At 37.7% G+C, this 24,996-nt stretch overlaps 1 protein-coding gene across 23 annotated transcripts in view; it reads left to right on the forward strand.

Moving 5' to 3' along the window:
• The first annotated feature begins 699 nt into the window (after positions 1-699).
• The window catches only part of PPT1 (polyprenyltransferase 1), a 57,136-nt gene continuing 32,839 nt past the window's right edge, over positions 700-24,996 (forward strand). For 5 of the 23 annotated variants that reach the window (XR_016107774.1, XM_088972353.1, XM_088972359.1 and 2 more), the window contains exons 1-7: positions 700-1,655; positions 4,344-4,479; positions 14,534-14,655; positions 16,669-16,738; positions 16,828-16,977; positions 19,522-19,657; positions 19,777-19,873. Coding sequence is in view for 9 of the 23 variants with exons in the window: in XM_088972353.1 (XP_088828479.1) it covers positions 1,237-1,655; positions 4,344-4,479; positions 14,534-14,655; positions 16,669-16,738; positions 16,828-16,977; positions 19,522-19,657; positions 19,777-19,873 (1,130 nt within the window). In the remaining 14 variants the exon portion in view is untranslated. Of the gene's footprint in view, positions 1,656-4,343; positions 4,480-14,533; positions 14,656-16,668; positions 16,739-16,827; positions 16,978-19,521; positions 19,694-19,771; positions 19,960-24,996 lie in introns of all 23 variants that reach the window. The other 18 variants (XR_016107781.1, XR_016107778.1, XR_016107780.1 and 15 more) reach the window with 9 other exon arrangements.

Raw genomic sequence — 24,996 nt, forward strand, 5'->3', positions numbered from 1 at the left:
AGCCCGAACTAACTTGATCGTTGAAGTCTTCCCTTAGGTACCTGCCCGAGGCCTCTAACGTTCTCTCTTCTTTACTCCTCGCAAGACAGGCCTACCAGCCCTCGACCAACCCAGGCCTCAGACTATTCAGCCACACCTCGGCTCAGGAGCGAATTAACAGTGTTGCCCCTAGCCCATTCTAGGCAGCAACAGATACAATTTTGTATTATTTTGATAAATTAACTTTTTGACCAAAGTTAAGGCATTGAAGCATAAGATAGTTGGAACATTTAATGATGGGCCCACACTTTGCACTGATTTCAAACAAACAAGATAAGTGCAAAAAACGATTTAAAATGTGAACCATTTGCATTCATGAACCAAAAAGGGTAAATATGCATTGTACATAAGGGTGAGTATTATTCGGTTAAAATCAAAATACCGAACCGAAAATTTTGGTTTCAGTTTTTGGGTAATTCGGTTTTTAGGAATTTCGGTTTTCAGAATTAAAAATTTGGTTAAACGGGAAAAACTGAATTAACTGAAATTCATTATATAATATATAATATATAATATACAATATACAATATATAACTTTAGTTTCTGTTATTTCGATTTTATTGTAATTCAGTTTCGGTTCAGTTTTCATTTTTTTATTTCCATTTTTAAAATTTCAGTTTATTGGATTCGGTTTTTAACGAATGCTCACAGCTCACCCGTACATATTTGCGTTTGAATTGCAACCAAACGCAGTGCGTTTGACGGGCTCTCCGGATTTCTTGGCTCTTGCAAGTTGCAACGCCAGAAAGCCGCTGAGTCAAAAGCCCTAGCTCCTAAACGCTCTGCGCGCATCATACCCAAACGGTGAACCCCTCCCGTCCGGTGTCACCTCGACGGGCCAGTAGCTTCCTCAGTCAAACGTAGCTCAATCAAAAGCTGAGGCCCTCCCGAGTCACCAAGCTGTGTGGCTTTTGCTGTCTCAAAAATTGTTAGTCTTTCCGCCCCCATCTCCTGCAAATTCTATTTTCTCTGTACAAAGCTTTGTGTACCTTCACAGCTGAGCCGACTTCTGATTTTTTTTCCAGCCATTCCATTCTCGTTTCTTCCTATGTGGATTTTTCATTATCAGATTATCATCAAAATACCAATCTTCACGTCTCAATCTAAGCTATTTCCTTCTCCTTAACCATACTATATATCCTAGCACGGAGGTGGACATTCTGTATTTCAGTCTCCTGTCATTAGAGAGAGAGAGAGATGGCAGCATTTTGCCTTTCACATGCTTCTCGCAGGTTACGGATTCCTCCATTCTCGTACTCACTCGCTCGCTCGCTCTTTGATCCTTCCTCTTTGGCTTCCTTGACAGACCCTAAATGCTCAGTGCCCCATTGCAAGCCTCCTGTCCATCTCAGAACTCTAGAACCCAAATACCATTTGATTGATGATTTTAGATTTACTTATAGTAAATATGACCGTTGTAATTTGAATATATCCATTGCAACCATATCTACCTCTTCTGGTATGCCGAAGGGAACCAATAGTGGTTTGGATGGGGGTTCAAAGGTCGAGCAGTCATGGATCGATCTGTATCTTCCTCAGGCAGTACAGCCTTATGCTCGGCTCGCTCGGTTGGATAAGCCAATTGGGACCTGGTTACTTGCCTGGCCATGTATGTGGTAAGCTCTCCTTTCTATTATTATGATTGCTACTTATTTTCAAGGTTTTATATCAACTTTAAATTGTCACAGGAATGAATATTTAGGCTGTAATATCGCCTTTCTGAAATTCTAGACCATAATGTACTTCTGGGTTTTAAAGGTTTTCATCAAATACAAACGAAAATATGTGTGGTGTTATTTTGCAAAACATTCAAAATTTAGGGAAGATACCGGCCCCGCATAGTTGGGATAAGGCTTGGATGATGATGATTCAAAATCTAGGGAAGAACCCAGGATGGCAATATAGGTCATGTTTGGTTCATTGCTTTGGGCCTCATTCTTTTAATTCTTCTTCATTTTAGGCAAGAATAGGCAAGAACGAATAACATTAGAGTGTTTGGTTAATGGTTACAAAATTCTTGCCATGGCCACATTTTTTTTAGATGAAAAATCAGTCCCATAACACAATAATTGGGTAGCCTACAGCCTGAAAAATAATCATGCCCAATCTTGCTCATTTTCATTAAAAAAAGAAAACTCTGCCTACAAAACTGTTGCCATAAATGTTTACTTTTGTGAAAGCACTTTTATAAATGTACTTTTACATGAAAGCACTTTTATAAAAGTACTTTACTAAAGGACTTTTACGAAGGTACTTTTGTGAAAACACTTTTATAAAAGCACTTTTGTGGAAGCATTTTTACGAAAGTACTTTTATAAAATCACTTTTCGAAAGCACTTTTATAAAAGTACTTTACTAAAGCACTTTTGTGAAAGTCTTTATGAAAGCACTTTTACGAAAGTACTCTTATGAAAGCACTTTTACGAAAGTACTCTTATAAAAGCATTTTTATGAAAGTACTTTCACAAAAGCACTTTTATGAAAGTACTTTCACAAAAGCACTTTTATGAAAGTATTTTTACAAAACATCTATGCCAACTAGTAAACATTGACTGTTGGAAACCTAGGCTGGCGGTTTGTAAATACCAGCACAATTGTTTTTTTAAAGAATGAAAATGAACAATACAAGACACTTGTCAGTCTTAAAAGAATTCATTTTTAGGAAAAAAAGTGTTTGGTTCATAGCAATATTTTCTCATTCAGCCTATTTTTATCCATTCTTGTGCATTTTAGAATTTCATCTTAGGTAAGAATGAGAAATAAACCAAACATGGCAATAATTTCTCCTTCATCTTATTCCCTTTTAGTTGGGACCTTGAAAGGTATTGCATACATTAATCTATTTGATACTTGAGATTATTATTTATGGGTTGCCCAACCCACTTTTTATAACAATAGAAGTTGGAATATCTAAACACTATGGAAATCTCCCTGTTAAAGTCTCTCTTCAGTTAAGTTGGCAGTTGGATTGGAACAAGAATATTCTTCCAGCTGATCATATAGATAGAAAAGCTGGCTTTGTTCTAACAACCATAAACTACATGCATTAATGAAACAACTGGTGAAATGAGATATAGAGTTGTTATTTTACTTTTCTTGTCCTTGTCCTTTTTCCTAGATAATTATTGTTAGGGGTGCAATTTGGGTGGGCTCGGGTTAGACTTTTGTCAAAATTTGATGGGCCTGGCCCAAATGCCCGAGCCCAAAGTACTGTAAAATGAAAACTAAATCCAACCTGAGTTGCATCCCTATTTATTGTCTATTATCATTCACAAGGAAACCTTTTTTGTGAACCAACATTAAAGCAACAAAGAATGCTTATTAATAATGTAAAGGTACACAGCTATAAGTTGATAATTTGCAAAAAAGCAGTCTTACTGCTCAGCCTTAGGGCTTTGAGTCCTCTAAACAAAGATTTCTCTCCCAATTGCCAAAAACCTTGTCTTCTTCTAATCTGATGCCTGAGCATCCACGGGTCATCCAATCACAACCTGGCAGTCCTCAACAAGAGAATTAGTCAAATCTATTGAGTGAACCAGTCTTAGAGTACCGAATGATGTTCTTCTCTTAGTGAATTTCCCTTACCAATGGCAATGGGGTTAGAATAGCTAAACAGGCTGTTTGTGTGATCTCTAAAGAGCCCACCTACACCTGAAGGATCTCCGTTTACTATGGATATTATCAAAATTGAGTCTTATCTTGCTGGCTTCTAATGCCCTCCAAGCTTGTTGCAGCAGTCTCCTTTTTTTATTTGGGGGATTGGGATTGCCGGGGGGGGGGGGGGAGCACAATTTGCAACCACTTTCTAGCTAGCCCCCAAGAATCAGATCCATTGGAATGCCTTTAAAATTCTTTCCTAGGCAACAAGACGCCCATGGAGGGTCGCCTCACTTAATTGCCAAGGTATTTTCTACATGGTTCTGTTATATACTTTTACATTCTTACTTTTTTGAGATTACAATTATAAAACAGATTTTGTTAAACTAAATTATTCAGTTTGTGAGTTAAAATACTAGTTCCTTTTTATTATTTGTTATTTTTTAGGGTTAAATTGACATGTATGCTATCTTGAACTCTTGAAGATGTCAAAGCCTGAATTAATAAGCAAGGAAGGACTTCAAATTTTGCACATTCATTACATGTTGATTTTCTTCTTCTTATTTCATCCTTAATTTCTTTTCCTAGGTCAAAAATAGGGGCTCAGCCCCTCCTGAAATTTCTTTTCTTGCTTTATTTTTATTTTTATGAATGTTTTAATTTTCTTTGTTTTCACTATTCGTCTAACTCCTAGTTCATTGTTCCAGGTCAATTACCTTGGCAGCATCTCCTGGTAGTCTTCCTGATATTAAGATGTTGTCATTATTTGGTTGTGGGGCATTGCTGTTAAGAGGTGCTGGATGTACAGTGAATGACCTTCTGGACCGCGATATTGACTCCAAAGTATTTTGTTTAATTGATGTTTGGTCCCTGTTTAGAAAATACAAATTTGATGGTTATTGACCTAGAAAATACAATTTGGTCCCTATCTATATTCACCTTCTGAGATTCACTGAATCGTGATTATGGGTGAAGTCATTCAACCATGCAATCGTTAAGTTTTGGGTGCTGAACTGACAAAGCATTTGTACAATCACATTTCGCTATTATGTTTTCATGTATAAATTATATGACTACATGTAATACTTATGCTATAAATCTAGTATGTTAATTTTGTATATCTTATTTTTTTCTTATATTATAATCTTTCATTATCTTTAATGGGTCAATAAGATGAACCGTTATGGGGACTCCTGAAGATTTTGATGTCAGATACTGATGCTAGATCTTTGACATCCAGAATTCCAGATTTAACTCTTGTTCCATTTGGTTTATAGATAAGCCATGACCATAGGTTACGGTTTAACCAGATGGGGTTCTGGGCAGTCTGGGAAGAGAGGAACATTAGGATCTTCCAAGTGCAAGGAAAATCAAACGATGAATTGGTAGAAGAAATAACCATCAAGGTCATACACTGGCTGAAAACATTGGATCTGTTCAAGGCTTATTCTTTTTTTTTTTTTTGATCAATAACTGCATTTTTTCAATTCATTAATAGATAAAAAAGTGTACAATATTTAAGAATTACAAGAGAAAGAAGAGTCAGTCAATGAGAGATAAAACCTCATATCTCTCCCCCAGCTTTCCTTCAATTACAAGAGTGCCCAGAGTAAAGATTCTCTCCCCACCCCTTGTTTTGCTAATACACCAGCTAATGAGTTAGCACACTGTTTAATCCAATTGAAAGAGATTTCCATATCTCTTGTCAACCACCTTACTTTCTTCTTTTCATTGCTGTAGGTCTAGAACTTTGAACCTTCTCCTTGTAACCAACTTTCTACCAGTTTGGAATCTCCTTCAACGATCAGCTTCCTAATGTTCAAGTCTTTTCTCTTTGAACACCTTCCACCAGTGCCAATACTTTTGCTCTAAGAGAGTCCCCCTCCCCAGCTGGTTCTGAGTAAAGAGCTAGAATTTTGCCCTCCTTATCTCTAAAAACCCCACCAATACCTGAAATACCTGGGTTTCTCAAGCTGCTGCCATCAAAATTAAGTTCAATAACCCTATTCCCGGAGGAGATTAGTGGTAATTGGTGCTGGGCTTAGTTGAGCAGGAATCAACCACTTCCATTTTCCAGAGAACACATCCATTGACACATTGGAAAAAGTATCCAAGGATTTCAGCTAATGTACCTCTCTGAAAATGATTAATTCCATTAATTCTTCCTTTCTTCTCTCATTCTCTAGAAAAATTCTAGAGTTCCTTTCTTCCCAAATTATACATAATATTGCTGCTCTTAAATGTCTTCACATAATTCTTCCCCTTTTCTTTGGCCAAATGAAGAAAGAAGGAGCAAGTAAGCTTTGAACATTTGTTGGAGGGGTCCACCTGCACCCAAACATGGCAAGAGACCATTCAATTCCCAAATAAAAGAAGTAAATGAACAAGAGATAAGTAAGTGATAGCAACTCTCAGCATTGGCCTTGCATAAGGTACACCAATGAGGGGATAATCTCTAGTTTGGCCATTTTCTTTTGGAGTAAGTCACAAGTATTAATCTTTTCATGAGCAACTTTCGAAGAAGAAGTGCCAATTCTAGGAGGAACATGCTTACACCAAACCTCCTTAATTGGAAAAGAAGGCAAAGAGATAGAGGAGGGTTAGGACAAGGCTTTGAAGAAGGAGGAGCAAGAGAAGGAACCTGAAGGAGTACAAGTCCAAATTTTGTCTCCGAGCAGTCCTGATAAAAAGCCATGGTGAAACCATCTAGCCTTGGTGCCTTGGATCTATCCATTGAGAAAACAACTTCCTAAATCTTCTTCCCTTTCAAGAGGTCTTTCTATCCAAGCTTTAGCATCCTCAGAGAGACGAGGCTAATCCAAACCTTCAATACCAAAATTTTCACCTAGCGGCCTTCTAAAAATCGATTTGAAATGTTCCACAAAGGCCCTAGCAATCTCCCTAGGTCGAGTGACCACCTCACCATCAACTTCCAAACTAGCCACTAGGTTCTTCCTTTTTCTACCATTTTCCAGGGAATGAAAGTATTTGGTGTTTTTGTCTCCCTCTTTAGTCCACTTACTCCTCTATTTTTGCCTTCAACTCTTCCTTAAGTAGAATATCCTCCAACTGCTTCCTCAACGACCACCTTAACTCTTTGTTTCCCTCCTCCAAGGTACCTGAAGATTCCTTATCCAAAAGTTCAATTTGGTCAAAGACCTCCTATTTTCTTTCTTCTAATCTCCCAAAACACTCTATGTTCCACTCCTTGATTTTTATCTTCAAGAATTGCAATCTCTGATGAAACAACATTCCTCTCCAAATCACCCTTGGTCTGCCTTCTTCCCACCATTTGTTGACTTTCTGAATAAAGCCAAGGTGGCTAAGCCACATATTTTTGAATTTGAAGGGCACTGGACCTATCCTATGAAATCTTCTCTATAGAATGTAATTGAACAATGATCAAAAGCTACCCTTGGTAGAGTCTTCGATACTAAAACACCCCATTGTTCTTCCCAGTTCATCAAGAAAAGAAATCTATCCAGCCTAGAGCAAATTGGATTGAGCTGAATGTTGAGCCGAGTAACATTATGATTAAGGAGGGACACCTCTTTCAACTCAAAATTATTGATAAAATCATTGAACTTCCTTATGCTAACTGTTATTCTTCGCCTAGGGTTGTTAGGCTCTTCTATGAATCTAATCACATTAAAATCATCCCCAATACACCAAGGCCCCTCCCAAAACCCTCTAATGGCACTTAACTCTTCCTACATTTCATTTCTCTCCCTATAACCATTCGGCCCATAAACATTAGTCATCACCCATTCAAATTCATCCTCCGCCAATCTAAATTTAATAGACTGAACTTTCCAATAAACTCTTCTACATTTTCCAGGACTTCATTCCTCCATAATACAATTGCACCTCCTGAGGAACCCCGGGAAGGAGCCAAGGTCCAACTAATTCCTTACTCCTCCATAGAATTCTCACCCATCTATTATCAAATTCCATCAATTTAGATTCTTGTAACAGGATTATATCGGGCTTTTCCTTCCTGCACACCTCCTTTATTACCACTCTCTTTCTTGCACTACCCAGTCCTTGTACATTCCAACTGACTATCCTCATTTGGCTGACTTAACCTTCCCTCTTTTTACCTAGTTTTTACTTCCCCGTTTTCTCCTTTCCCTTCTTGCATTGAACTCTTTTTCCCCTTCTACATCTAGTCGCAATCTTTCCGCATTGCTTAACTTCCTTTTCTTGAATTTTCCCCTTCTTCCAACTTGTGAACGAAGACTTTCTCAACTTCCTTCCCTACAAAGTCTGCTACCATATCTTCAACTTCCACACTAGTTCTAGTTGGTTTCACATCTCAATTTTGCCCATTGATGACCGGGTTAACTTCCTCAACTTCTCTAGTTTTGTTTTCCCCACCTTCTCACAATGTGTCTACCTCTTTCTGTTTCAAAACTGAAACAGGCTATTAATAAGTTCCCAAATTCTCTCACCTTTTTCCTTTTCTTCCTCTTCCTCACTCCTACCTCCTTTATCCCTAGGTGGATTCCCACTATAATCATCAGCACTATTCTCTGCTTCACAGGCCCTTGGAACAACAGCTGGTACAGACTCTGGAACACTTACTTCAGGCACATGGAAAGAATTAATATCATAAACGAAGTGACAACGGTACCTGGCTACTGGGATGGATTTTGCCATCTTTTTCTGTTCAGTCGAATTTGTGTTCAGGGCTTTTTCAGTAGACAGCTTGATTAGAGGATGGAGTGCAGTACTGGGCTCCTCTTCCTCATCTCCTACCATTCATGAAAGCTGGTCCCCTCCTCTACAGAATAGGGTAAAGCTGAATTTTGATGGCGGTTCTTTAGGTAAGTCCCTCAGGAGTTGGGGGTGTTTTTAGAGATGTGGAAGGAAGAATCTTGGCTTTATTCTCTGGACCAATTGGGATAGGTGACTCACTTAGGGCAGAAGTAATGGTGCTATTGCAAGGACTCAGATTGGTTGTTGAGTTTTCAGCATTTAGAAGTGGAGGGTGATTCAAAGTTGGTAGTAGGCTGGATGCAGACAAATAACATAGGCACTCGGTCCCTTAGACAAATTGTAAGGGAAATTTTGAACCAATAGAAAGGTGCTGAAATAAAAAATCTGTACAAGAAAAGAATATTTCTTGAAGAAGAGAAGAAAGGAGAAAAGGAAGAGAAGGGATCTGAGAGAGAAAAGAGAGCAATAATGCTGGCTGCTTTCTTCACTATTATTTATAGTCTGAAATAATAAAGAGTACAAAGACAAATATGCCCTTATAGGGCAGCTAACACATAAAACAACATAAAACAATTAAAATAATTGCTCAAAAAGGATCCAACAAGAGTGATGTGGTCCCCACTTCCTATCTAAACAATAAATAATAAAAAACTACCACTATAGACTACACAATTTGTCTAAAACCTCAACACTCCCCCTCAAGTTGGGAATAAATGTCACACATTCCCAATTTGCATAGATTGTATTCAAGCTTATTCTTTGCAACCCCTTTGGTGAAGACATCAACCAATTGTAGTTTAGAGGAGACATAAGACAACCAGACTTCTCTAGTTGTCACCCTTTCTCTTACGAAGTGCCTATCAACCTCAATGTGTTTAGTCCTGTCATGCTGAATTGGATTGTGGGTAATATTGATTGTAGCTTGGTTGTCACAATATAATATCATGGGTTCCTTAGCTTTTATTCCAATCTCACTCAGTGGAGATCTCACCCAAAGTAGTTTTGAAACGCCGTGAGCTATAGATCTATATTTAGCCTCTGCACTTGATCTAGCCACAACTGACTGTTTTTTACTCTTCCATGAGACCAAGTTTCCTTCCACAAAGGTGCATACCCCTGATGTAGATCTCCTGTCATCTAAGCAACCTGCCCAATCTACATCTATGTAGGACTCCAACTTTAAATTTTCATGGTTTGAGAAAAGAATCCCTCTACTAGGATGCTTCTTTAGGTATGCAAGTATCCTCTCAATGGCTTCCTAGTGCTGAACCCGAGGAGCATGCATATATGACTCACAACACTAACAACATAGGAGATGTCTGGATGTGTCATACATAAATATAGTAGCAGACCTACCATCCTCTGATATCTTCCCACATCCTTAACCAGCTCACCATCCAAAGCATTAATTCTATAATTTGGGTCAATAGGAGTATCAACTGGTTTAGCTCCTAGCTTCCCAGTCTCCTGTAGTAAGTCCAACACATACTTTCTCTGAGATATGAAAATACCATACTTGGATCTTGCAACCTCAATCCCAGAAAGTATTTCAATTCACCTAGATCCTTGACCTCAAACTCTTGCTGTAGTGACTTCTTGAGTGCATCAATCTCCTTCAGATCATTTCCTGTAACAACTATATCATCTACATATACAATTAATACTGACAAGAGTGCCTCTCTCCTTTTTACAAAGAGAGTATGGTCGGATTGAGTTTGTGTGTACCCAAAACGGGTAAATTCTCCTTTGAACCCGTTAAACCATGCCCTAGGTGAATGTCTCAAGCCACACAGTGATTTTTCAACCTGCGAACTTTTCCCTTACCAACATTCTCATAAAAAAAATTGGAATGTCCATATATACCTCCTCTTGCAAATCACTATTAAGGAAAGCATTTTTAAATTTTAACATCAAGCTAGAATAGAGGCCATGAATAGGTAGCTTTTAGGGACAAGAGAATCCAAACTGAGCTCATCTTAGCAACTGGTGCAAAAGTCTAGGTAATCAATACCATAGATCTGTGTATACCCTTTTACAACCAACCTTGCCTTGTACCTCTCTATGCTGCCATCAACCCTGTACTTCACAGTGGACACCCATTTGCATCCGATTATCTCTTTGTCTGTAGGAAGATGAACTATTTCCCATGTCTGATTTTTTACCAAGGCTTCCATTTCTTCTTGCATAGCTAGTTTCCACTCAGGTTTGGAGATAGTCTCACTTACATTCTTGGGTATAGACACAGAATCCAAGGAAGAAAGGAAAGCATGGTAGGAGGGTGGTAAGGCCTTGTAGGAGAGATGGTGTGAATTGCAATGGGATGTACGCTTTCTCTTCCCTTTATGGAATGCAATGGGAAGATCAAGATCAGAGAGATTAGCTGCCACAACAGTGTTAGGTGTAGAAACATCATTATCAGGGGAAATAATAGGCTTAGGCTCAATGTTAATACCTAGAACTGTATTAGCCGAGGAAAACACATTTCTTGGCACTGGATCACAACAACAATACCCCTTTTGATTTTCAGAATACCCAAGGAAAACACATTTCTTGGCCTTAGGATCCAATTTCTTGCAATGAGGATCAAGAATGTGAATGAAGGATACACCAAAAAACTCTCAAAGGTATATGAAATATCTCCTCATTTGGAAAAGGCAAGCTGAAAGGTGACTTAAACCCCAAAGTGCGTGAAGGAACACAGTTAATCATATACACGACTATGAGAACTGCATCCCCCCAAAAACGAATAGGAATTGAGGCACACACCACAAGGCACCTTGCCACCTCCACAATATGTCTATTCTTCTTCTCTTCTACCCCTTTCTGTTGCGGTGTGTATAACTACTCTGATGAATCACACCATGCTCCAAAAAGTATGAGGACAAGTCCTTCTCAAGGTATTCTCTAGCATTATCTGATTTGAAGACTTTAATCCTCACTTCAAATTGTGTGAGAACCATTTGGTAGACTTGTCACACCAAAATGGGTACTTCATTACGTGACTTCATTAGATATATCCAAAAATACCATGTATGGTCATCAACAAACAAGAGAAAATAATGGTAACCACCCCTGGAAAAAATGTGGTAAGGACCCCATACATCAATATGAACAATATCAAAAGCAAAGGAACTTGTTTTATTACTTGGTTTAAAAGAGTGTCTACAATACTTTTCCAACTGACAACTTTCACATTCCAAACTAGACAACTGAACAGACTCAAACAACTTTGGAAACAAAAACCTCAATGAAATGAAAGAAAGATGACCCAAACGATTATGCCAAAGCATAATCTGACTCATTGACTCTGATCCACTACTACTGCTACTACTAACGTGATGGCTTTGATGTCTCGGAATCTCATCCAGAAGGTAGACTTCATTCACCTCACGATCACTCCCAATTGTCCTCTTTGATTCTAGATCCTAAAAACACAATTACTAGGAAGAAAGGTCACTAAGCAGTTCAAATTTTTTTATCAGAGAGCTTACTGAAAGAAGATTAGTGTGGAGTTTAGGGACATGTAAGGCAGAGGATAAAGTAATGTCATTAGTCATTTTAACTGTCCCTTTCCCAGGAATGGGAATATGGGAATCATCTATTGTAGAGACTCTATCTCTACCAGAGCACAATTGGTAAGAACTAAAGAGGGTAGATATATTGGTCATATGTTCAAATGCTCCTGAGTCTATAATCCAGGGATGTCTCTCCTTACCTGAGGTGGATTCATGATTTGCAATTGCATATGAACTACCTTTATGAGCAAAGGAAGTAGTATGGTTGACTCCTGCACTGTTCTGTCCATCTGAAGAACTGGAACTGGCAGAATCCTTCTTACTCATAAGCTGTCCATACTTTTCCAATTCAATCCTCATTGTTCTGTTGCAATGGACTCCAGATCAGCCTGGGAGAGGGGTCTCCTATAATTGCCACATTTGCATTTCCCATCTTGTTCTTGATCCGATTTGGTACGGGATGAGGGTAAAGCTTCCAATAGGTGACTTTGGTATGCTTAGTCTTCTTGCAATAGTCATACGACAAATCCTTCTTGTCCTCCTTCCTAGCCTCACTACTCCTCTTGTCTCCATTGGCTTAGATTTAACTGTATTAACCATAGCTGATTGATCAATCCTAGGTTGTCTCAACATGACATTCATCCTGCACTCGTCCCTAGAGACAAAGGCATAAGCTTGAGCCTTGAGAAAGAATCACACTTTCTCTAGAAAGAAGATGTTGCCTGGAAATGTCGAATTCAAGGTTCAGCCCAACCAAGAACTCAAAAACCCTATTCTTTTCTACCAACCCCTGATAGGTTGCTGCATCCTTCATACTCTCCCAAACCATAGTTTCTAAGTGGCTGATCTCCTGCCAAAGTTTTCAACATGGAGAAATAGGTGGCAAGAGGTCTATCTCCCTGTTTTGTACTAATCACCTAATTCGCTCTAGCTACATTTTATTTCTAGGAATAGGTTTCAGTCACTACATCCCAAATCTCATTTGCAGTATTAGCCCACAAAAAATTTTTACCAATGTGAGGTAACATAGAGTTGCACAACCAAGTCATCACCATGTATTCTCCTGTACCCACCGGGAGGGATCTGTATCAAGTTTCTTCTCCTCCCCAGTGATGTACCCTAGTTTCCCACGAGCACCAATGGCCATCTTGGCTGATTGTGCCCATTCTAGATAATTTGTACTATCAAACTTCACTATAATAATAATTCCAAACTCAAAAATGTTACTACTACCTCCAACAACCAGACTCATGTTACCGGTGGACTTCTTCTTGGTACTCCAACTCTCCATTTTACTTTAAACAGTTCAAAAGCAGAAAAAAATTAGGTAGGGAGTGTCCAAGATCAAATCGATCTCATACACAAAGGTAACAAACCTTTTCGGAAGAAGAAAACCCTATCCGGAGAGAAATCTCTCTCCTCCCACTGTCTCTCACCGGAGAGAAAAGTGAATCAGCCACTCCAGAAGGCCCAGAAAATTCCAGAAACCTAACCGCCCCTATAGAATACCTAGAGAAGTCCAACAACTATTTCCTATCAAAAAAGAAAAAAAGTTTATGGGGATATTTCTGACAAATTAAAGGTAGTTCCTCCCCTTTTCCTCCTTTTTTGATATTGGGGTAGCTATGGATTCTGACTTTTGTAGCTAACGTTGAGGTTTTGTAAAGCATTTTAAATTTTCATCAATACCATGCATTTTCAGTTGCCAATAGAAAGTAAAACAAAAATAAATGAGAAATTTCTAATTGTATTACTGATAAAAAAATTCTAATTGTATTTGTTATCATACCTGAAATAAAAGGAATAATAGCAGGAAAAAATATCTAAAACTGAGATGAATAGAAGTAGGGAAGAAGTGAACAGAAGGAAAAAAACTAGGGCTGGAGAGCAGAAGAGAATGAACATAACTAACCTCAACTGTCGCCCTCTTTTATTAATCTTATATAATAAAACTAAAATTACATTAACGCCGCTCTCGAGTAAATAGGAAACAAAAGAAAGAAAAAAATTACATGGCCCACTTAAATATAACAGAAACAAACTCCTAATACTTCTAACAGTATTATATGATATCACTTTTTAAGGTTGCTAAGACATGATTTTGTTACCAACTTCTTTCTTCCTTAAAGCTAAAATGCTTCTGTTGTGTGATGTATTCTTTTTTGAGATAAGTAGATTAATATACTTGCGGATACTTTTGTAACTCACTTTATTTTGTCATCAATTTGGTTGTGTACCATTTATGCTAATTTCCATCTTAATATTGCAGCCATGTTTGATAAATTTTGTTTCCTCTTGTTTTATGGATGTTTTTATAGCATATTTCATTAGAGGATTAATCATTCTCTCGATTACTTTTTACAAGGATACTTACATTGAGAAATGTCCTGGTAAGATGAACATGTAGAATTCAAAGGATAGAGATTCATTCGTCTTATTTCTTGTTTCTGCATCCTTTTGTTGTTAATTTGGATATAACTTTATGTGGTCTATATAACCAATTTCTTTTATAATAATATAATATTATTTTCCTGACTCTGTGGACTTTTTGACTTTCAACTTAAAGTGAATCTGGAAAGGCATGCATGCTTGATATCTTTCTATATGTGTATGAACTTATGAACTAGGAAGACTTGATTATAAGAGATTATTTTGCCCTGCAGGTTGAGCGCACAAAGTTGAGGCCAGTTGCAAGTGGTCTTTTGACACCATTTCAGGGCCTTAGCTTTCTTGGCTGTCAACTGCTTTTGGGACTTGGGATTCTCCTTCAACTAAACAATTATAGGTGAATATTGTCTTTATTTTCTTTTACAAGGTGCTTCCAGATACAAATAGCTCTTACAATAGTTAGTAACTTAGTTTGACCCAATCAAAAAAATTTTTGCATACACAACCAAGGTTTAAAATGTCAGTATTGGTGGAAATATTGCTCATCCAAATATAGGAAACATGCCAGAAATGTTGTATGGAAATATTGTAAAAATTATAGACATGGTAGACATACTGTGAAATATGCAAAAAATATAATGGTGCTAATGATTGCAATAGACCATTCTATTCTCCTTCAACTAACTCATACTAAACTCCTTCAACTAGCTCAAAAAATATCTCGAAGCACCTTGTAAAAGAAAATAGAATGAGTTAAAGCAAAACCTAAACTCATAAAAAGTGCAAATGATTCCAATAGATCAACCAAATAATTTATCATATAATAATAGCTAAGATTTAACATCATGTTTGAAATGAATTTCAAGCTGGCTCAAAGTGGTTATCATGTGATCATGTCCATTATGTGCAACAGCACTGCTACTCAACATATCTAAAAGATCATGTCCATCATGTCCAATAATATTTCATGTTGGTGCTCATGGAAATGGGAATATGTTGTGGAAATATAGGAGATATATGGACATTTTAAACCATTTACACAACCACCCTTTTTGAACTGCTTGGATTTTTTCCGATCAAAATTGGAAAATTGTTTGAACATATGAACTTTGAATTGCCTTCATATGACATTCTATATCTTAATAACCTTGTAATTTTTCTGTAGAGGTTGTGCCCACCATGAATTGAGATATCAGCAGGTATGATAGGCTGTTCAATTGAGATGCATGGACATTTGGATTGGTGTTGTCAGAAATCATGTAAACTAACTACTTACATAATTTTTTGGCCAAGTTCCTCGAGTCTATACAGCTGATGGCCAGAGCCGCATGGCCAAGTTAGGGTGTAGGTCTTCAACTGAGCTTCTTCAACTCGACCCCTTGGCTCTATTATCAAGTAGACTGCTATAGTAGATCTGCAAACAGATCGAGCCGGATCAAATACAAGCAGATCCAAATTTGATTCGTTGATATTCAAATTTGAATCAAATTTATCCAATGGATTTATGTTGGATTTGAATTGATTTCATATTGCAATTGGACATTGAATGATATAAGTTAAATTAAACATATTATATAGTATTAATGAAATGAACTAAAGATGACTTTGGTATTATATATTTTGAACAAAGTTTATTAAAGTTTACTTGTATAAAACTTGAACCTATGAAAATTTAGTAAAAACTCAACATTCAACTCAACTTTACTAATAGATACAACATAAATTTTGTATATATGAGTATATATATTTAAGTCGAATCAAATCAGATAGGGATAGGTTCATATTCAATCTAATTATAAATGGATTAGATTTGAATTCAGACAATGGAATATCGACATACTGTTTGCAGCCCTATGCTGTAGACTGTTCTTGTATGAGAAGAAAGCAGAAGATAACTATGCTTTGCAAGGGAGTTCTTGTATGAGAAGAAAGCAGAAGAGAACTATGCTTTGCAAGGGAGTTCAAAGAGGCATTTACAAGTGTACCCTTATACAAGTAGGAATTTACAAGACAATGGAATGTCAACTTCTCAACCCAAAGGTGCTATTCATATTAGACTTCAAAGAGGCATTTACAATTGTACCCTTATACAAGTAGGAATTTGTTAGTATGCCTTCTATCACTAAAAGTACAAAAATGCACTTAAATTTATCAGTATTTCTCAACATTTCCTGATTATCTTTTCCCCTTTTAGTATGGATGGTAAAACCCACATTATAGCTTTTTTTTTTTTTGAAGATTGTCGTAGCAAATCTGCCATGTGGAGGGAGGGTGACGCAGGCATGAGGTTCCTTTGGAAATATTTCTAAAATTTTTAGTTTATGAATCTGGTCAAATCAATTTCTGAGAGCAAGTATATATTTCTTAATTGTAATTAGTTGGAGCTAATAGATTCCATGTTTTATATCAGCCGTGTTTTGGGGGCATCATCATTGCTTCTAGTCTTCTCCTATCCTCTCATGAAGAGGCTGACATTTTGGGTAATGACTTTCTGAATCTACGCCAGTGCTGTCATCTCTCTTTCTCTCTCATTATAAAAGTTTAATGATGTGTTCTCTCATGCATGCAGCCTCAAGCATATTTAGGTTTAACCTTCAACTGGGGAGCTTTATTAGGATGGGCTGCAGTCAAAGGAGATTTGGATCCCACTGTTGTCCTTCCATTATATGTTTCTGGAGTGTTTTGGACACTTGTATATGATACAATTTATGCACATCAGGTAGAACAATTATAAAATCCTTAACGTTTTATCTGTTTCTTCTTCCATGTACCAGTGAAGCTAGATGTGGGTTATTCTGTAGCAACATTGTCCTGAGATTTTAACTTTTGTGTTTGCTTCGGTATAGGGAAACTAGATATTTATTGTAGGACTTAATTTCTCAACTTAAATTACAAGATGTTGCAATTTCTTATTGAGAGGGTGCTTGCAAGAAATACAGATGCAACAGCACATTGGCCACAGACACATTGCTAGTGGCACTAAGGGACTGCGAATGGGCAATTGCTAAATTATAGAAATATAATTATCGAAGGGGATTCTATGGTGGTTGTGGGCTGGTTAAAGAATAACAGTTATCGGCTATGGCAATACCAACACATCATGAGGGATAAGATACTTGGTGAGGGAATTTGGAACCACTTTCTCTTAGCTCCAAAGATTACCAAAAGAGTTTGATTGATGCAATGGCCATAGAAGCGATGAACAAGGTTCAATTATCTTGGGATCTTGATGAGGAAAAGGGTTAGGTAGCTAAAGCCAGCCTAAAGTAAAGGGATGTGTTAAGGAATTTATGAATTTATGTTTTATTATTTATTATGTGTAATAGGGGCAGATTTGTCAGTTAGGGCAAATTACTAATCAGGGGTATTGATGTCATTCGCTTCTTCTTTAAGTTGTGGTCCCTCGTAACTGAGGAAGTCACCACCTATATAAGTAATATAGAGGTTTAAGTGAAGTATATCGATACTTGACAGAGTTTGCTTGTCAGAATACAACTATGTTCTTGATTTACTTGAGGAGACTAAGAATGCCAAGGTTCAAACCATGCTCTACTCAAATGGACCCAAGCATGAAGCATAGTTGTCAAGGTGATGCATAGGCAACAAGCACCAATGGAGGGTCTCTTGCTTAACTGCATACCTAATTTGTACATGACACGTGAAATATTTTTATTTTCTCTATTTTTTAGGCTATAATAATAAAATAAAAAAAATCATCAAACTAAATTATTCATTTAGTGGATTTATATATATTAATTTCCTTTTATTATTTTTCTATTTGTTAGGGTCCAATCAACACATTTGTTGGTTTATGTTGTCTTGAACCCTCAAAGAGTTCAAAACCTGAACCAATAAGCAAGCAAGAAACTTAAAATTTTGTTCGATCAACATATTCTGCTTCATCTTCCAAGGAAAGAACAATAAGAACTGTAGAACTATGTCCCAACATAACGAGAGTTGGTTGAGCTTAATAATTCCAACTGAATGAAATATCATCAGATTTACCATTATAGAGTTTGTTTGATCTTGTATCATTACCACTCAGGGATCATTTAAGTTGATAGGATAGATTTGAAAGCCATGACTGTAGTCAAGGATCATATTACAATTTATAATTTCTGATGCAATTGTGTCAAATGGTGTTTTCAGTCCTTTTGAAATTTGACCCACTTTCCTAAACCAACAACTCTCTAGGTACAAAGTGAATTGCTATCTTAATCAAAAGCCTAGCTTTGGGCAAACTTTATTTCTTGGCAGTTGACTTGTCATAAAAAAAAGTAGTTCTCTCCAATGCTTCAAAAAGCATGTGAAGTGTACGCCATAAGGCTGAAGGTGCGCCTCCAAGCAAGGCACTCAAAAACACCCTGAGGCATGTGCTGGAGGCACGAATGACTTTAAGGCCTCATAACTTTACCCGGGTAACTGCACTTACCCAGTTTCCTGGGTAACATTTACCTGGGTAAGTGCACTTACCCATGTTCTTTTGATTTCCAGGATTCCCAGGTAAGTAACAAAATGACAATTCTACCCATAAAAGCTAATATAAATGGGCAAAGTTGTCCCATTATGCTTTATAAAATTTCCCCCCAGGTGGGTAACTTATTCACCTGGGAGGTGGGTAAGTTTTATCCGAGATAGTGGAGCTTATTTTACCATGGGGCCCGTTAGTAAATGCAAAAAGAACATTGTAAAGTTGGTCAATGGAAAAAGATACCCATTGAACAACTTTCCCAAGCTTATTTACCGGTAAATGAATGGGGCCTAAGGTGCATGCCTCATGCATCTGAGGAATACACCTCAAATGCCTTTTGCATTAGACACTTACACTTCTGGTTTGCCTCATGTGCTTTATCCATGCTTCAAAATAGAAAGAAAGAAAGAAAGAAAGAAAGAAAGTAAAGAAGAAAAATTGTCCTCCAATTGAAAATCCAGAAATTCCTTCAACTGTACCGTAAAGGGGCAAAGAAACATTATTAGGATTCAAGGGAGAGTAGAAAATGTGAATAAAAAACCTAATTGTAGCTTTTATTTTTGAATACATGGAATCCAGAAATAGTGCAGTGGATAATACATTTCAAAAAGTGTGGTAACTCAGGAATAGGTCATTGATTAATATCTCGTCTTTATAGAGTCCAGATCTTGCTAGTCCCTCCTACTGCATCATAAGATTTTGAAAAACAAATATTGTATACATGATTACTATTCAGAGATTGACACTAATTCATTGTTACTCAATTTAAGCTACCAACTATTATGTTTTCAGGATAAAGAAGATGATCTGAAAGTGGGTGTTAAATCTACAGCCTTGAGGTTTGGGGATCTGACAAAGAACTGGGTTTCTGGATTTGGGATTATATGTATTAGTAGCCTTGCTATCAGCGGATTTAATGCTGACATCGGTGTGCACTTTCTTCTTCTTCTTTGGTACTCTTGGGGTTTGTGCATGTTTCCCATATTTTTTGATCCTCGGTTCACAACTCAACTTGGCTTAAAATAACTAGTTCCTTTTGTAGGACAGGATGGCCATTCTATCCATTTTTGATGGCTGCAGCTGGACAATTGGCATGGCAAATCTGGGCAGTTGACCTGTCAAATCGTGCGGATTGCAATCGAAAGTGAGTACTCATGTAAGAGCAAATTTGTGGTTTGCACGGAAAGGATTGGTGGCTTGGCTACAAAACTTAGTTCATCCCCTGTATCAGTTATGTGTCCTATCTATTCTGTTTTTTTAGCATGTTGCTTTTTATGCTACCTTCATTTTTATAAAAAATAAAAAGATAAAAGTTCCTCTAAATTTCAGTGCTTTGGATCGGTATGCTGTTGAACCTTATGAGGGTCTGGTGTTTGCATTGCATGTTGCTTTTTTTACCCCCAGACTCCACTTGTATTTTTCTTTAAATCCATAAGCATTCCAGAAACCACAAACAAAAAAGAAAAAAAATAAAAAATAAATAAAGGAAAATTCTTTGCAGGTTTTGTATTTTCATTGAAGTAACTGCTTATGGAATATGGACATGCAATTGCCTATGTAGAATTTTTCTGTTTTAGTGAATGGATTGGCAGTTGATTTCATTGAAGGCTTACGAGATCTTAGACAAGGTGGTCCACTCTCTCCCTTTCCATTTACTTTGGTGGCCGAGGTATTAAGTAAATTGATTTTAAAGGCTAATTCCTTGCAATTGTTGAAAGGATGGATAATAGGAAGAGATAGAATTTTGGTCTCACACTTGCAGTTTGCAGATGATATCCTCCTCTTTTGTGATGGAGAAGGAAGAGAGGGGTAGAAAATCTGAAGTTAGTAGTGAAGCTCTTCGAAAGGATCTCAAATTTGAGAATCAATTGGTCTATAAGTTTAGTGGCTGGTATTAATGTAGAAGATGATGAGCTAAAGTCAATGGCAGATTTATTGGGGTGTGAGAAAGGAAATTGGCCTTTGTGTTATTTAGGTGTACCCCTTGGTGGCAACCCTAGGTTGGCTAGTTTTTGGAACCCAGTAGTAGAAAGATTTGAGAAAAGACTAGCAAGTTGGAAAATGAATTATATTTCTTTGGGTGGGAAAATTACATTGATCAAATCTACTCTGGCAAACCTCCCAGTGTACTGTATGTCTGTTTTTAGGATGCCTCAAGCTGTGGTAAAAAGAATTGAAAAGATAATGAGAGATATCCTTTAGGTGCCTGGTGAAGGGAAGAAAGATCATTTGGTTAGATGGGATAAGGTGATGCAATTGAAGATTGAGGGGGGTTTGGGCATTGGAAATGTTAAGTTGAAGAACTCGGCTGTATTGAGTAAATGACTTTGGAGATTTCCTAAAGAAAATGAAAGGCTGTGGACTAGAGTTATTTCAAGTATCCATGGGCTGTCAAACAACGGTTGGGATGCAGGCTGCTTACATAGAGCTACTCTGGCTGCTCCTTGGAAGGCTATCCATGACAATCTTCCTGTGTTCCTCAATCACATAAGGTATGATTTGTCTTTGGGTCAGAAAATTATATTTTGGGAGGATATGTGAGTAGGGGAAGCTCACCTTTCGGAAGTTTTTCTTTCTCTCTTTGAGCTTTCTAGTCTCAAAGGTAAACCTATTTGTGATTTTATTAGTTCTTCCTCATCCCTTTCAAACCTGAGTTGGAATCTTGGCTTCACTAGAAATTTGAAAGAATCTGAAATTTCCAATGTCTCAGCCTTGCTTCTTCTGTTGGGTTCAGTATGTTTGGGGGAGGGTGGTTTAGATTCTAGAGTGTGGACTCTTAGTCAGTCAAGCTCTTTTTCCTGTTAAGGAGATATAGTCTTGGCCCATCCCTCCAAAAGTCGGTGCTTTTTGTTGGGAAGTGTTTCATGGTTCCATTAACACCTGTGATTTGCTTAAGAGGAAAAGGCCAAATTGGTGTTTGTCCCCAAGGTGGTTTTCTTTATGTAAGTTGTATGGTGAGACTGCCTTTCATCTTTTGATCTCCTGTCCTTTTGCTACTTCTATTTGGGAGTGGTTTTCATCTCTTTTTGGATGCAGTTGGCTTCCCCCTGATTGTTTGGAGGTGTTTTTAGCTCTCACCTTTTCAGCTGCCCTAAAAGAAGAGGTAGAATTATGTGGAGATGCACTAGAGCAGCAATGATCTGGACAATTTGGGAGGAAAGGAATCTAAGAATCTTTGAAGACAAGGAGAGAAGTAAAGAAGCTGTGGTTGAGGTGATTACTCTCAAAGTAGTGCATTGGGTGAGCACTTTGAAGCTCTTTGCTGACTTTAAGGTTGAAGATTTCTGCAGATCGTGGGGAATAGTTGCAGGCTCTTCGTCTAGAAGACAGATTGTTCATGAGGTCTGGTCTCCTCCATGTGTTGGGTGGAAGAAATTAAACTTTGATGGTAGTCGTATGGACAATCCTGGATCATGAGGTATTGGTGGGGTAATTAGGGAAGAAAATGGAAATATTCTAGCTTCGTACTCAGGTTCTATTCAGCATGGAGATGTGGTGGGATCAGAATTATCGGCAGCAGTCTATGGAGTAGAGAAAGCTGAAGAAATGGGGATTACTAAGCTGATTATTGAAGGTGATTCAAAAGTAGTTCTGGGCTGGTTAAAAAAGGGGAAGGAATCATATGGAAGTTAAGGAATGAATTCAGGAGATTCAAGCATATTTCTAAAGATATGATGATCCAAATAAGATGGGTAAGGAGGTCTGCCAACAGTTTGGCTGATGGTCTGGCAAAGCAAGGAACTCAAAGACAATCTATGTTCTGGGCGATTCTGTAAATAGTGAATAGTTTCTGGGTGGGCTTTGTTTTGGTGCCCACAACTCTTTGTTGTATCTCTATTTTTTAATCTAATGAATCAATTTTGTGTTGCTGATAAAAAAATGTCTATGTAGAACCATCTCTCTTAAATTGTAGTGCTTACTACCTTCCACTTAACATTAACACTAGAATTTCTTGTGGGGATTGCTTTCCGGTATGTTGACTTTCAGTTCTATTATGAATTCAACCTTTTTACTGTTTTTTTTTGGTATTTAACATTCTATTGGTTATCCATATTCATTATATTTTCATGTTTGATTATGAAGACAGTGACACACTGCAGTCCTTTTGGCTTATCGCATTGGACGCTATGTTCAATCTTCATGATGAAAAGGGGAAAATGTGTATTTGATGTTTATCTCGAGCAGATACTTTTCCAATTACAAGAGACCTTTTAACACTGACCGTGGTCCTTAACATTTGCATGAGGCTAAAAGATGGAAACTCCAGTTTTGTTTTCCTTTTTCTTCTTTTTGCATGCGTAACTACTAATATTTTTACAAAAAGAAATGTAGATCTGGCATTCTTACCACTTTGCACTTGGTACAAATGCTCTGTAGAAAATCTTATTTTTATGTGGGGATATTAGTTTATGTTGGACAAGACTCATGATTTTCATGTGGTGGAATAATCACTTATTAAAAGCGTGTAGCAAACTTACCTAACTATTACTTTCTCTTCTCAAAGTTCCAGCGTCAGTAGCTGAAGAAATAGAATGTAAAGGGAATTTCTTTGAAATATCAAGGTGGAAGAAAGCAGCTGTCATTTGGTAAAATGGGAATGGATCTGTAGGTCAAAGAAGGATGACGGTTTAGGGGTTAGGAGAGTAAGGTTGTTCAACAAAGCTTTTTCTGGAAAGAAGAGCATGGGACTGCAGATTGAGGCTGCTTGTGCTGATATTGAGGAGGGGAGATGGAATGTCAGCTGCATAGACAAGATTGGTCTAGGCAGTGTTTTAAAAGCGCAAGGTGCAAAAAAAGTGCAGGGGCCAATTTGTGCCCGAGGCACAAGGTGAAAGGCGAGGCGCACGCATTTTTCAAAAAGGCGCACAGAATTTTTAGGAAATGTAACAAAATTAAAAATATATATAAAAATTAAAAAAATCAGAAAAAAATACAAAAACAATACAATCTAAATTTCCAAGAGTTAAGAGTTAAGATTTGAGTATGACAATGCAATCTAAAGTTCTAGTTTCTATTCTAAAGTCTAAATTTCTGAACAATTAAAATAACATACTAGCAATGCAATCTAAAGTTGGGATGTGGGGGTATTATAACACCTTGGAAGGCGATCTCTGGCATTCTCCCTAAATACCTCAATTTCGTGAGGTACGATGCTTGTTTTGGAAACTCCATTCTTTTTTGAGAAGATATTTGGGTGAGCACTCAACCCCTGAAAGACTGTTTCCCTTGTCTCTATTCCATCTCCCTCTTTAAAAAGAAACCCATTTCCTGGTTCCTTCCCCCCCCTGATTTGCCCTTTGGCTTTAAACTGAGATTTCGGTTTTCGAAGAAGGTTAAGAGATAAAGAATTTCATTGTGTTTCAGAGCTATTGTTGCTTCTAGAGTCGGTGTGTTTGGACCCCACTAACCCGAATAAAAGAGTCTGGGCCCTAACCCCGGTTGGCTCCTTCACTTGTGCATCTTTCTTCAAAGCCCTTTGCTCTAACCCTTCCTTTTAGGTCTTCCCTGATAAAGAGGTTTGGTCAAGGCCAATACCCCCCAAAATAGCAGTGTTCTGTTGGGAAGCCTATTATGGTAAGATCAATACTGTGGAAAACATGCAAAAGAAGAAACCTTTTATGTGTCTGTCCCCAAATTGGTGCTTTATGTGTAAAGTGGAGGGTGAGGAATGTAACCATTTGCTGATATCGTGCTCCTTTGTTGCCAATATTTGGAACTGGGTTGTTTCCTTATTTGGGTGCAAGTGGAGCTTGCCCTCTGAAGTAAAGCTGCTGTTCACATCGGCTGCTTTTGGGAAATTGACAAAAAGAGGGAAGCTAATGTGGAAATGTATCAGAGCCGCTACTTCGTAGAGTTTATGGGAAGAGAGAAATGCTAGAATATTTCAAGAAAAGGAAAGAAGTCTTGCTGAAATCAAATAATGCATATTGAGAAGGACAATCTCATGGTTGAAATCTTCACAATTGTTGGCAAACTTCTCCTTTGATGACTTAAGGAGAAACTGGGAAGTAGTGGCTTTTACAGCATCCACTAAGAACAAATCACAAGTGGATTGGAAACCCCCATCAGATGGAGTGGTAAAATTGAATTTTGATGGCAGCTGCAAAGGTAACCCAGGGCCATCCAGAATTGGTGGGATTTTGAGAGACAAAGACAGCAATATGTTGTCTCTTTTTTCAGGACCAGTGGGTGAAGGTGATTCTGTAAGGGCAGAGTTACTAGCAGTGGCACAAGGTATACAGATGGCTAGTCAAATTGGAGTGAACA

Source organism: Nelumbo lutea, chromosome 2, assembly GCF_056320005.1.
Source record: "Nelumbo lutea isolate HS-2025 chromosome 2, American lotus-T2T, whole genome shotgun sequence".
In the NCBI taxonomy this organism is placed as follows: domain Eukaryota; kingdom Viridiplantae; phylum Streptophyta; class Magnoliopsida; order Proteales; family Nelumbonaceae; genus Nelumbo; species Nelumbo lutea.